At 41.5% G+C, this 14,821-nt stretch overlaps 1 protein-coding gene across 1 annotated transcript in view; it reads right to left on the bottom strand.

The window, feature by feature from the left end:
- Nucleotides 1-14,821, bottom strand: part of SLC22A3 (solute carrier family 22 member 3) — an 86,087-nt gene that overhangs the window by 10,282 nt on the left and 60,984 nt on the right. The window contains exons 6-7 of the mRNA XM_021693533.2: nucleotides 4,512-4,609; nucleotides 4,178-4,392 (exon numbers count right to left, since the gene is read on the bottom strand). Of these exons, the coding sequence (XP_021549208.1) occupies nucleotides 4,178-4,392; nucleotides 4,512-4,609 (313 nt within the window). The remainder of the gene's footprint in view (nucleotides 1-4,177; nucleotides 4,393-4,511; nucleotides 4,610-14,821) is intronic.

Raw genomic sequence — 14,821 nt, forward strand, 5'->3', positions numbered from 1 at the left:
TTTGTACTAGAGATATGTAAATTAAGATACATTTGCTGGCTTTTCACTTAAAAGAGGAATAAAAGTAAAAGGCAGCTCTCTGGCTTCAAAAAGAGTAATTAACCAAGCGGCTAGGTCTGTAGCCATCCTAAACAAATCCAAATGAAAGGCGCAGACCAGACCGCTATGGACAAAGAAAACCTTCTAGTTTTCAGACTTTAATCAGAGTTCAAAAATTTGGGTCAAAAGCAGTGAGGTTTAAGTGAAGATACAGCCAGAAAGACTTTCTTTTTCCAGAATCTCATTCTTCAGACCATAAAAAGTTGTGCTTAGTGGAGGGAAAGCCAGTTAAATTGTTCTCGACAATTTTAGAGCTGCGTCCTCTAAAAGGCTAATCAGCATTCTCCGCAGGGGCTGTCCTTCTGTTCCTGACGTCAAGAATGACTGAGAGGAGAAGTCTTTCTAATGTTAATTCATCAGCCCAAGTAACCAAGTCCAAAAGCTCCCTTAAGGAGAAGGGCTGCCAATGAAGTGAGGAACAGCTCTTAAAATGTGGTTACTCACAAGGAGCATTAGGGATGTGAATTTATTCTTGCCAATCATGACTGACATATGACTATCCAAGCAGCCGAATCTGGGAATACACAAATAAGGTGTGTCTAGAGTAAGAGCATAATAATTATTTTTCAGTATCGCTGAGAACAATTCTAAAGCTGAAATCAGGAAATTATATCTTCAAAATAAAACTGATTGGACCAAACAAAAAAGTCTGCTCTTTGCCTTATGTTTTTCCATATAGGAAAGTATTCTCTACAAAATCATTTGATTCCCACTCATCTAGTTTCTCCAACATTGGTGTGGACATATGGTCTAGAATGCTCTCTGGGATCATGTAGAAGGCGGCGCACATCAAAATCACCCCAATCAGTCTGGGGCCAGAGAGAATCTTCCAGGGGAACGTTATACCATGAAATGATGGGCCACCCATAAGTCTTTAACCTTTCTCCACCCATAAGACATTAACCGAGTCCCTAATTTCATGTGCAACAAATACTTAATTCTTATTCCACATGCCACAAGAACAGAAGACCTCGCAAAATGATAGTGTTAAAGCAAAATGGAAACAAGAGTGAAATCTACAATGTTCCCCATTTGTCCCCCTTCTACTTAAATTGTGCATTATTCTCAAGGACAAGAGTTACATCTATCTTGTTTACTGCTCTGTTCCCACTCCTAGTTTAGTGGTGGCCATTAATAGAAACTAAAAAGACATGTATTGGCCAACAGGTGTTACATAGATTCCCCAACTCTTAGAAAAATGTTTCGATTCAATGTAGTGGGTTGAATAGTGTTCCCCAAAGTTCATTTCCACCCAGAACCCAGAATGTGACCGTATTTCTAAACAGGTCTTTGCAGATATGATAGTTAAGATGCAGAGAAGAGAGGGTCCTATGAAGATGGAGGCAGACATTGGGATAATAAGGAACGCCTGGGGTTACCAGCAACCACCAGAAGTTAGGAAGAGGCTGGGAAGGATGCTCACCTAGAGCCTTCAGAGAGAGCCTGGCCCTGCCCACATGGGGATTTCAGACCTCCAGCCTGCGGGACTGTGAGAGAATACATTTCTGTTGTTCCAAGGCACCCAGGGTGTGGTACTTTGTTACTGTAGCCCTACAAAACTAGTATACTCGAGGAAAATGAGATCCGTGTAAATGCAGTTCTATTTATCATCAACCATTCCAAAAGGACAGAAGACTTTACATCTTTTTTAAATTTTCCGGTCTGAAGATGGACATTTCTATAATTTTATTTAAATAGGGTTTTGGGACTTCATAAACCTTCATATAACTAATAAACTCTGTAAATGTCTATTTTCACTTCTATAATATTATCCCTTCTTTCTTGATCCTCAGATGATCCTCAGAAGAAAAGACAGCCTCTCTGGGGCCGACACAAGGACTACCAGAGAATCTGGTCTCTCAGTAACCCCCACCCCCCATGCCCTGGCACATGGAAATAAGGAGCTTGCTCTAATTCGCATGTTCCCTGGGACTTTGAAGGGCTTCCCTGTCCAGGGTCTGCTGTGTCCTGTGGCAGAGATAATGTGGGTTGTGTTAACCACGCATCTGGGGGCAACTGCCACCTGGTCATCGAGCCCCCCGACCTCTGACATCCCTGAAATCACCCTCTCCCATCCGGGCCGACTACCATGACCTTCATTCCTGCTCTGGGCATCTCTCCCTCCTCACTGCCACCATCCAACCTGACGCAGCTACGAGTAAGCTCGCAGGGCCATACCCAAGCTCCCGGTCTGGCCTGTGAGGCCAGTCACTGCTGGTGGCAGGCGATCCTCAGCCCCTTTTTGGGGATATTCGAGTGATAACAGAGAACGTGTGGTCCCAGATCCCTCAACGATGGTTCACACTTCTGAGAGCCGTGCTCTACTGTGGAAAAATCTCTCCTACCTTTCCCTTCTGTCTAGTACATTTCTTTTTTCTTTTTTAAAGTTTGTTTATTTATTTTTTTTAGTAATCTCTACACCCAACGTGGGGCTCGAACTCATGACCTTGAGATCAAGAGTTGCATGCTCTTCTGACTGAGTCAGCCAGGCACTCCTGTCTAGTATATCTCTCTTCCTTTTTCATTCATGCCTAGTTCTCACCTCTGGGAAGCTTTTCCTGACCACTCCATGCATATCACTCCTTGTACCTATTTTTCTAAATCACATAGAGTCTTCAGAGAGCTTTAGTTTTCTAAATCTGGTACAGTTGGCTCTTGAACAACAGGTTTAAACTGAGTGGGTCCACGTATGTGCAGACATTATTTACACTACAGTACTATAAATGCATCTTTTCTTCCTTATGATTTTTTTAATAACATTTTCTTTGCTCTAACTTACTTTATTGTAAGAACACAGTATATAATGCATATAACATACAAAGTATGTGTTTATCGACTCTTGTTACAGGTAAGGCTTCTAAACAACAGTAGGCTATTAGCAGTTCAGTTTCTGGGGAGTCAAAAGTTATATGCAGATTTTCAACCATGCAGAGAGTCAGCAGCCCCACTCCTATAACAAGGTTTAACTGTAACTAATTCTATTATTTCATTTATCACAGTGAGTTGTGAAAGCATTAAAGTATCTATATCATGCACCCCAATGTTTAGAGCAGCATTATCAACAAAATCCAAATTATGGAAAGAGCCCAAATATCCGTATGTCCATCGACTGATAAATGGATAGAGAAGATGTGGGGTATGTGTATCTGTGTGTGCATAATGGAATATTACTCAGCCGTATAAAAGAATGAAAGAATGAATTCTTGCCATTTGCAATGATGTGGATGGAGCTAGAGAGTATAACACTAAGTGGAATAAGTCAGTCAGAAAAAGGCAAATACCATATGATCTCACTCATATGTAGAATTTAAGAAACATAACAGTTGAACGTGGGGAGGGGGAAGAGGCAAAATAAGAAACAGACTGTTAACTATAGAGAACAAACTGAGGGTTGCTGGAGGGGAGGTGGACAGGGGATGGGGTAGATGGGTGATGGGCATTAAGGAGGACACTTGTTGTGATGAGCACTGGGTGTCCTATGTAAGTGATAAATCACAAAATTCTACACCTGCAACTAATATTACACTGCATGTTAACTAACTAGAATTTATTTTATTTTTTTTTTGTTTTAACTAACTAGAATTTAAATAAGAACTTGGAAGAAAAACAAATTTAAAAAACGAAGTATCCATATCCCTTACTAGGTTGTGAACCTTCCGAAGTCAACAAGTGTCTTCCTTTCTTCCTTTTGTAACCCTGGTATTTTGCATGGGGCCAGTGACACGGTAATCAGGAAATATGGTAACCATGGTCAATGAGAGCATGAAAGTCAGTCAAATAAAGGTGAGCAATACTAAACTACATGACTACAGGCTAGACTCTGCACAATGAACCTAAAATGGAGAAAACAGAAAGAACTGTAGAACCAAGTTCTCAGTACTCAGTATATCTCTCTTCTGTACTCAGAGTCGTTAACACTGCTTAAGCAGAAAATTGGGTGACATCACTAGGTTGCCTGGTACCAGGATTTTGAGGCAGGGGTACATTTTCTAAGGACAAGAAGTTCCCCATTCTTGAGCATTTTGATTTAAGACTATTTCATGTTCTTGAGTGCCAGACAGATTCGGGGGACTATTACCTTCGGGTAAGAATGCAGTGACAAGGCAGGCCACCCCTGCCACTAGATTGCTTCCTGCAAAGGGAAGGCGTCGTCCGAAACGCTCAATGGTCAGTAAGATCAGCAGGGCCGCGGGCAGCTCCACAACTCCGGAGATGAAAAAGTCGATATAGAGGTTGCCTCCTATAATTCCTAGGCGCATGACGAGTCCTTGATACACCACCGCACTTGTAAACCTGGAGGGGCATTGAAAGACAACGGAGACCAAGTAAGACATAACTTCAGCCTGCTCTGAAGGAAGGGGCGTGTTGTAAATTCGATATAAGCTTTTGAGCCCATCACAAGTCAGACTTACCAAGCAAACATAAGAATAAGTGTGCACTTCCTCATTTGGGGAGTCCTCACCAGATCTAAAAAGGATGGGTTACTAACTTCCTCATCTGTAACAGTGATCTATATAAGAGAAGCAGATTTCAGTAGCAAATACAGCAAGACACACCTGCATATTATAGATTTTCATTGACCAGATTCAAAGCCACCAAGTCAAATGATCTGACTGAATTGACCAGGGTCTTTCACGACTTCGTCTTAAAACCTGAGAATGGAGAGTGTGATTCCCTAGCTGTTAAAAAAGGACAAATCCGCAAAGATGTGGTTGCTGCATGAGAGGCTCTTCTCAGGCGAGTATCAGCAGTCCTGTGTGCCAACCTGCTCTGACTCACCAAGGAAAAAAGGTGTGTTTTAAAGTAAAATACATTTGTGCATTTATTAAAGTGGAGAAAAGAAACGTAAGAGTGGCAAAGGCAGGTGGGTCCAGATGAATGCTTCTTTATTAAATTATCAACCTGATGTTAATAAGATTATTTTAAATTCAAGAGCAAGTATGGCCCCGAAGGTATCAGTTTGCTTTGGTCCGTTTATTTGAATCTAGCATCTTTTTGATCCTGGAAAATTCAGCTCATCTCTATTTGGCCATCCAAGAAGTTGGTCTTTTCTTTCATTGCATGAAACAAATACTGCTGTTCGCCTACTATGTATAAGGCACTATAAAGGAAACAAAGCCAAAGAGCAGGTACTTTGTCCGTCACCGAGGCTAAGCATGACACTTGATGAGTTGAACAAAGCTTGATATCTCCTGTCTATGCTTGTTCCAAGGAAACACACACAAGCAAAAGAAGACTGCAGAATTGATGTCTTTGGATCACCTTCTCTTCCTATGCCCTTCCAATACCGTATTTCTTCTATCTCAAGACACATAATTTTCACATTTTAACACTCCTAAATTGGGACGTGTCCTACAACTGAGCTGGTAAGAAAACATACGTTTAATAATACATTTCATAACATGGTTTTTCTTACTTAGTGGTACATAAAATGATGGGTCTTACAATCAATAGGGTCTTAGAGTCAGTGACACAATACTAGTTTCCATGACAATGCCTATGGGAGACTGCTAATTGATTCTACCATCCATTCTTCCCTTCTCCATTTTGATAACAGAATCCACCGAGTTTTAGTTGGGCACGTCACTACAGTCACATTTTCTAGCCTCTTTTTCAACTATGGGTAGCCCTTTGATTAAGATCTCAGCAATGAGGTGGGAATAGAAGCCATGTTTGCAAGTTCTAGATCCAATCCTTTAAAAAGAAATGGCTTTGCTCTTTATTGACTGCCTTCCCTCTCCTAAGGGATGGAAGGAGATGCTGGTGAACCAGCTTCTAGACCACCTGCTGCAGGTGACAATGGAGAAACAAGAAAACTGGAACCTGGGTCCTAGAGGCGCTCAGGAAACAGAGCCGCCTTCTAGGGCTGGGCTGCTTACCTCTGGGTGGGCACGTATGAGAGAAAGACGCTTTTCTTTCTTTCTTTTTTTTGTCATTATATTTTTTGGGTCTCTGTTTCAGCAGCAAGTTGACCTGTACTCTAAACGAACACAATGCTTATGAAAATATTCCCTGAACTACTCTTCTAAATTCTAAGGATTTTTAAGACCCTATCTTCACCTTTACTGCTCCAAAAGTAAGGCAGGAATACCAAAAATGAAAGAACTTAGTATATTACAACAATGTATCCTTATATGATTGGTTATCAAAATGTTTTCCACAATTAGTTTCTCTATCTTGTCCACGTCAAAATGGTTCACTTCTAAGGAGCCTGTAATATTTGTTTGATGTGGTTATTTAATTTGATTCTCATTAAAACCCTCCGAAGTTAGTACTTTTATCAATCCTGTTTTATAAATAAGGAAAACAAGGCCTAGGACTTGAAGGATTATAAGGGACAGTGGTTGAGCCAGGATTTGAAATTAGGCAGTTGATAGAAATCCTTTATTCTTAATGGTCACATTACACTGCTGAATGTATTCAAGGCTTTTTATTTTAGAAAACTTCTGTGTAGCTGATGGTCGCTTCATTTTTAAAGAAGGACATTACACACCTGGCCAAAATCTAACCTTTAGTTAAAACACTATTTTATGGAAAAGTTGGATTTGACTAAAATAATTTAGAGCTTGAGGATCTTTAAATTCAAGATCAAAACTACCCATACTGTGAGGAAAGTTGTCCTCCATGGATGTATCACTTTTTCCAACGCTTTTCTTTTCACTTATGGTCTTCCACAGCTCAGACTTGGGTCAGGTTGCCTGTGCTCATTCAGACTACTCCCTTTTCTCTAGGGAGTCCCTGGTCGCTCTGCCCATCCACACATCTGTACCACTGCTCCCCCAGAGCACACAGATGGCAACAATCTTTTCTTTTCTAAAGCAATATTGCCACAATTTGTTATGGGTTCTCTTTCATTCCCTCTTCAGTCTTCTTATCTTCTCCCCATAGCTATGACTTCTATCGACTAGATACGCTGTACAAATTCACTTCCATTCATGTCCCAGTGTCAACACCCCAGAGCTCAAGGGAGATCATATATCATGTATTTCAAGATCTCTAGTCAATTCAGGAAGATAACTTGACATTTAAGCACTGCTGTAGATTTTTCAATTACTCACAATTCTTAACTAACTGATAAAATAACTGAGCATCTCTTGCTTTCATGTTAGCTCTGCAGATGTCACTTTTTCTTGATCGTTTTCTCCAGGCTGGTTAAGTTACTACACGACCACAGAATTATGACATGCTAGATTCTGATAAAACAATAGAGGTCTACTGGTCTGACAGAGAGGTCAGCGAACTTTTTCTGCGAAGGACCAGATTATAAGTACTTTTGGTTTTTTGGGTGATATGGTCTCTGTTGGAGCTACTTAACTTTGCCATTATAGTGTGAAAGTAGCCATAGATGGATACACAAATGGATGACAATGGCTGGTTTCCAATACAACTGTTTACAAAAACAGGCAGCAAGCCAGGTCTGGCCCACAGGCTGCAGATTGCTGACTTCTGAACTAGAGGATTAGTGCTGTTGGAACTTATAAATGCTATTCTTATATCCATCACAGAGAGGAAGAAGTTGAGGCACAGGAAAGATAAGTAGCTTACCCACTGAGGACACACAGACAGTAAGTAGATGAACCAGGAGGTGGATAGCTAAGTCTGCATATTGCTAACCATTATGCTCTACTGTGTCTGCAATATGCAGAGTATAATATTTATTTTAATGTTTGAAAATATGCTTGTATCATTAATAGTTCTCACAGGGTAGTAGGATTATGGTGGTTTTTACTTTCTTCCTTTTTGCTATAAATATTCTCTTAAAAATAAAATTTAAACTTAAAGTACTTTTCCTAACAAGAAGAACTATAGCTCACCTTTAAAGTAATGGATTTAAATGAGACCCTAGTGTACCTTTTTTGTTGTTGGCTCTGTGTCATTCTCTCCTTCTCATTCTTAATAGAACCCCCACTGCACCACCCCCCCCAACTTCATCAATTCCCATTCTCAGGGGAGCTGATTCTGTTTCCAGTTGTAGGGGAGACCTCGTTACCTCAGGGTAATTCTACCCTTAGATTGGGCATGTGACTGGGAATGTGACCCAATTTGAGCCACTGATAAATGGGCACGAGACCCAGTTTGAACCAATGAGAAATGGTCTTGAGAAAGTCCTTCACGGGGGGGCACCTGGATGGCTCAGTCAGTTAAGCATCTGCCTTCGGCTCAGGTCATGATCTCAGAATCCTGGGATCCAGTCCTGCATCGGGCTCTCTGCTCTGTGAGGAGTCTGCTTCTCCCTCTCACTCTCCCTCTGTGCTCTCTCTCTCTCTCTAATAATTAAAATCTTTAAATAAACAAAAAAAGAGAAAGTCCTTCACTGACCTTAAGTCAAAGTTTCCCCAAAGAATCTTCTCTCTCTACCCTCAGGGAATTAATGAGAAAGTGGTGGGCTCAAGTAGAATTTAGCAGCCGTCCTATACCCAGGGGGGAACCAGTATGAAGAAGAAGCCACTCTGTCTGCAGAGTGGAGAGGGAGAAAACCATGGCTTGATGGGACTGTTGAGACTCAGGTCTAGCCAACCCCAAATGCTGCTATAACTCTAGAATTCCAGATACATGAGCCGGGAAATGAGCTTATTGTTTAAGCCCATTTAAGTTGTAACTTGTTGCCAAAAGCAGAATTATCTGGAGAATTCAGTCCAGAACAATGCTTTTGCACTAATAATCGATTATTTTAGGCAAAATGATTTTGTATTAAATAATGAAAATAATTGCTTGAGTGTTCCAACTTACTCAGTAAAAATATTTATTATCAGTCTTAATTTCAAACTTTTAAGATTTAGAATCAAGCAGTCACATGATCTCTGTTTTCCCAAAGCACAAGTGTAATGCCTAACACATACCCTCTACCAAAGAATATGAGGTACTGATAAAACCAAAGGTAATCAAGACCATAAAACCAATCTTCCCTGTCCAGCGAATTAAAGGATTAATAGTACTTCCAAGCAAGTATGTATTTTGCCAATTTAAGAATAAATCCAGCTGGTTTATGATTTACTGACATGTTCTCCACAGTGACGCAGATATCCTGAAAGACGACCCACTTTCCGGGTGTCCAAAGACCTTGAGAGACTAAACGCCGTATCTTGGGATGGAATGCCTCCAGTAAAGTCTTGGCAACTCATTTGCAGTGGCTGCTGAAGCTATTATTCTTCTACAACAACTTCTACCTCTGTATTTTGAAATTAAGCTGTGTTTATTTTCTGTTGCCAAAGCGTTACCAAATTTCGCTTACTCTGAGTCAGATACAAAAGAGTAGAAAGGCTAGATCAGGTTATTATATATACATACTTCCCTTTGCTTTATTGAGATATAACCTTCATACAATAGAATTCAGCAATTTCAAGTGTACACTTAAGTGAATTTTGACTAATGTGTAGAGTCAATGAACCACCACCATCATGATACGGACCATCTCCATTATCCTCAGAAAGTGTCCTCCTGACTCTACAGTCACCCTCTCCCCCCACTCTTAGCCCCTGGGAACCCCTCATCTGCTTTCTGTCATTACAGTTTTGCCTTTCCCAGAATTTCATGTAAATGGAACCATACAGAATGCTGTCTTTGGTAGCTAGCCTGGTATATTTTGTCATGTTTATGTCATCTAAGTGGTGTCTCCCTGCTTCAGTTTGGAGCAAAGGAAGACTGGAAAGGCTCGTGGTAACATTTGTGTGTTTGGAGTCTTGTTGCCTAGTAATGCCACTCATAGGAAAAGGTGTTGCTCACAGGTAAGCTGCACATGTCAGTTTCCTGTTGTTTATCAACTGAGCTGATTGCTATTTGTTCTAGCTGTCTCTTAATGGTCTTTTAACTTTCCCAAGACTTTTATGTTACGTTAACAGTGATGTTGCCCATGTTGAAAATGTACTTCGTTCATCTTTCTGTGATTAATCTAGCTGCATGTACCATTCTTCTTGGTGCCTTTCTGAAACCTTTTTTCAAGTTGACATTTTCATTTAAATTGCCAAGGAAGAGAAAGACATTATAAATTACCATCTGTTCTAAATATGGTGTTCAAGAGCTCCCCTGATGTGGGATTGGTTTCTGGTCAAGAAGGACAACCAGCCAGGATCAGGTGAGAGTCACAGGGTTTTCCTGAGAATGTTTTCTTACTAGCACATGACTTCAACTCTGTGAACCTTATTTCTCTCATCAGGAGCCTGAGGATAGCAACACTTACTTCACTAGTACTTTGAAGATTCCACTGGATAACCCTTATACATCCACACACACCCGTCACACACAGTAAGAGCTCAATAATGGAAGCAGTCAGCATTACTACTGCTTTTCCATATCATTTCAGAGATATGTTGCTTCCAGATGATGATTCACTTGGCACTTTTTTATCTTTTTAGTTAGTAAAGTGTAGCTGATGCTCTCATGCCTAAGGGGAGATACTTTTAAAGATACCCTGATATGAGTCCCTCTGTAAAGAGAAGAATGTTCATTGTGCCTTTTTTTTTTTAAGGAATGGATTTCTTGTTATACTGAATTTTTTAAAGTATACCAGGTATATTTAATGTCAATTTAGCACTGTTGATGTCCCAGGCCTTAGGCTGGATAATTTTTCGTGAATGTATCCACAAGCAAATGACACTTAGCGAACGTGCTCCTCAAAATGTGCACGGTCCATGAATCAGCAGGATGGCTATCACCTGGGAGCTCGTTACACACACCCTAGCCCAGATTAGGGAATCAGAATCTTCCTTTTTAGAACATCCAAGGAGACTCGTGTGAGAAGCATTGATGGTCCATGAATTGTCATGCCTCAGACCTGACTCCTAGTGTTTACTCTTCCGGGCTGAGAGGTAATACGAGTCCCTCAGGTTTTAGAGGAAAGACTACATTCCACAGGGCCAGCCAGGGCACTGGGGGGAGGGGGGCGGGCGCGGGGGACAATGTCAGGTGGCTGGATTTCTAGCCTTGCAGCTGTTCCAAGAGGTGGGTTTTTCATCCGTTGCCATATTTCACAAGGGAAAGCAAAGCCATGGACAAGAAGGGGGCACGCCTCTGTTCTTGAGTCCAACCCTGTGATGTAATCAGTTTCACCAGTTCCCTATGGCTCTGTTCTCTAGAAGTCTTTAATCTTCCAGAAACCAGTGAGAATAGAATATGACTTGGGGATTTGGGGCTCACTGATCTGGAGGACCAGGGCCCATCTTCAAAGTTCAACTATCTGCAGGTCTTTCATACAAGCATCAGGGGCTGGAAGACGTGGATGGGCAGGAGGAAGTCCACTGTTGACTGCTGGGGTACCCATGCCCCCACCCCACCACATCGTGGACGCCCCCGTCAGTGAGATGAAGGTCGGCACCAGAAGGTCCAAGGGTAAGTGTTTCACATTATAAAGCCTAGGCTAGCTTCTGGGTAGCACTCCTGCTACCCAGTATCCATAAAAGAGAATTTGTCAGATAACCCATAGTGCTTTGGGAATTGCTAAAAAACCTCATTATACTTTGAAACAAGAGTAGATAAAATATTTACCATACAGAGTTCATGTTATAAAGAAAAGTCCATATTAAAATTATGACGAATATTTGCTGCTTAGTAAAGTAGTTAAAAACAAATCTCAGTCACCTAGACCAGTGCCGTCCAATAAAAATATAGCTGAGTTACAGAGTTCAGCTTAAATTTTCCAGAAGCCACATTAAAAAGGGTAAAAATAAACAGGCAAAATTAATTTTAATAAAATGTTCCATTGAATCCACTCTATCCAAAATACTACCATTTCAACATGCAATTAATATGAAACTGTGAACGAGATCTTTTATGTGCTCTATGAAATCACTATAAAACCTGCTCTTACAGCTCATTTCAGTTCAGACTAACCACAGTTCAAGGCTAGTGGCTACTGTATTGGACAGAGTGAGTCCAGAGCACCTTGGGCCCAGCCAGGTCTTCTGTTAAGATGCTCTGCAGAGAAGATATTTATTCCATTCTTTTGAGTTGGCTGGAGAGCGTCCCTCCCTGCCCCTCCCCAAGCAGGCACACTGCCCAGCACAGGAAAAGTGCATCCATCTAGAGGCCCCAGGAGAGAGCCAAAGTGCAGACTTAATATTAGCAAAGGTTAACGGGTTGCAGCTGTGGGTCACGTGTTGGAACATTTCTTCATTTCTTAAGAACAAACATAGAGGTTTTTTTTGTTTTTTTTGTTTTGTTTTTTGCGGGGGGAGAGGTGTTAAAGTCAAAGAAAGAGAAAGAAAGAAGAAAATGCACTTTCAGATCTAAAACTCTAACCCTAAAGGCTCAGAACCTGGGGGGGGGGACACCAAAATGCGCTGTTAGGGGACTGAATTAAAATGTCAGGGAACTCTCCGCCGATGGCATAAACGTCAGTGACGATTACTGAAAAAGAAAAGTTCCAAATATCACATTTTAAAGGACGTCCAGAGTCTCACATTATAGTAGCATGCTCAGATACACAAGATTTTTAGTTCTATGAATACACAAATTGAGTATCTGTAAGTCAGTAGGTAGCCAAGGATTTTTTTTTAAGAGAGGGAAAAAGCTAATGAGTGAATTAAAGGAAATCATGTGATAGGTCACAAATAAAAGCCCAAACAACAAGTTTCCACTCATCGTATTCTTAGCATCATTTCTTTGGGTCTCCTGGATGCTTCAGAAATGGTTTTAATCAGAACGAGGTCTTGAACATGACAATAACAGGATATAGACTTAGGAGATGGCCTTTCTCCTCACCGGCTGGGGGATGTTGGCCACTAGGTTCTCTTAGCTGTTGCCTACACCAGCTCTTTCCCAGGCATTCAGGTGTTTGCAGGTTGCCAGTAAAAAGGCAACTGTGCCCAGTTAGATATCCTGGCAGGTGTCTTTCTGCCCGGGCCTGTGAGTGTAAGGCGTTCACTCCCGCCCCTCTGGCTTGGCAGCCCTTTCTGTATGGGCCAAGGACAGCCAGGCGACGTCAGGCTCTGTCACGTAAGAGCCCAGGGCCACGGCAATGGGGCACATCCAGGACAGTGTTCTCAAAGAGCCTCCTGTATTTGTGCCAGGGGACTGTGTTCCTCTCCTCTTTTCCCTCCTTTCGCCCTTCTCAGCCTCTCAGCAAGTTGAGATGGGGTCCCCACACAGCCCCCGGGTGCTCCCCATCCACTTGGTTCTCAGGCATCTCTTCAGGGCATCTGTCTGACTCCCTGCCCTGAACTGGCCCCAGGAGAGGCCTGACTGCCCTTCCACTGCCTTGATGTCCCTGGGCTCCCGGAGTTTGTTCTCCTGGGCATGGCCTTCCTTCCACTCCCCAGGGGCCCCACGGCTGAGGTGTCTCTGACAGAAAACGGGTCTTCGTAATTTCCACTATATTTTTCCATAACAACTTCTAAAATTGTGTTTACGCTTTGGCCAAATTATTATTATTTTTTTACCAGTGATGAAGGTGCAACCTACTTTGCAGCAATAATTTGAATTGAAAAGCATTTATCTTCCTGAGTCAGTGTTTCTCAGATTGAATCCCGTATTCTTAATCATTTGTTCTCTTTTAAAAGAGGTCTATGGGGTGGCACTCGCTGGCACTGTTTGCCAAATATTTTTGCTGCCCTACCTCTCTCCTTACCCCATTATGGGGGCATGATAAGATTGCACTTCTTGGCCCCTTGTGATCGGGTGGGGCCACCTACTCAAATGTACCAAGGACTTGTAAGCATTTCATTGCCAAAGCAAGAATCCCTAGAATTCTCTTTTCTCTGCTGGTCCAGGCAGCAGCTGCTAAAACAGCCTGGATTATAGGGTGAGGACCCTGCTCCAAGGAGAGGAGGCCCCAGTGAACCTATGGGGCACAGACAACAGTCCTTTATTATCTCAAGCGACTGAGATCTTGGTAATGTTTGTTACACAAATGCCTAGCTTATCCTGAGTGATAAAGAGTTTCAAGTTTACCCAGAAAACCTCTGGTCCACACCTCCTCTTCATAGGAATTTATTATGCTAAGTACTAAATTTCTATTTGAAGTAATTAAACTTAAGACTGTTCAACTTAAATTTGGAAAAAATGCAATTTTTATGATGTTGTTTGTTACTTATAGTCAATAACTCCTTTTGACAAAATCACACCATTAAAACTCCTAAAAAGAAATGAGGGCTATTTCTTCTGCATTTTCAATTTATAGGCACTAATCAATTTATCACAGAAATAATCATAAAAGTATAACATTGAAGCAGAGAGAACCCTGGGTAGAATGACCATCCTGTTAAAGGCTAAGAGCTTATGTAGCCACCCAGGTAAAGAAAAAGTTAACAAATCAAATTTCAGCCCCAGGTAGATCTCATGAAGGTGTTGGTGGGTCTGAAAATCATGATCTCTTTCTACATTTATGAAGTGTGCTCATACATATCACCTCCCTTTAAGAGGGACAGAGAACAGGCATTATTGTCACAGAGAGCAAACCTCATTACTTAAAGAAATGAGAAGTATTTGGAGGAAAAATCATACACTCCTGCCTTTGCATTACTGATGTTCAGGCTCTGAAGAGTACTTCTGCTTCATGTCAGGGATGAACAGAATCATAAAGTGTGCTGTAGAGGAGGATAAGTCTTCGGGGCATTTACTAACAAAAACATATTTATCTTTTAAGATGACTGGTAGCCGTATATGAATCTGTGGTCTAAATGCTGTGGTATTACCCATTTCTTCATCCATATGGAGCTTTGCAAGAGTGCTATTCTCACTGGTCACCTGCAACCTGCCTGTGTCCTAGCTCAGGTTTGAAGCACAGAAG

This window comes from Neomonachus schauinslandi, chromosome 8 (assembly GCF_002201575.2).
Source record: "Neomonachus schauinslandi chromosome 8, ASM220157v2, whole genome shotgun sequence".
In the NCBI taxonomy this organism is placed as follows: Eukaryota; Metazoa; Chordata; class Mammalia; order Carnivora; family Phocidae; genus Neomonachus; species Neomonachus schauinslandi.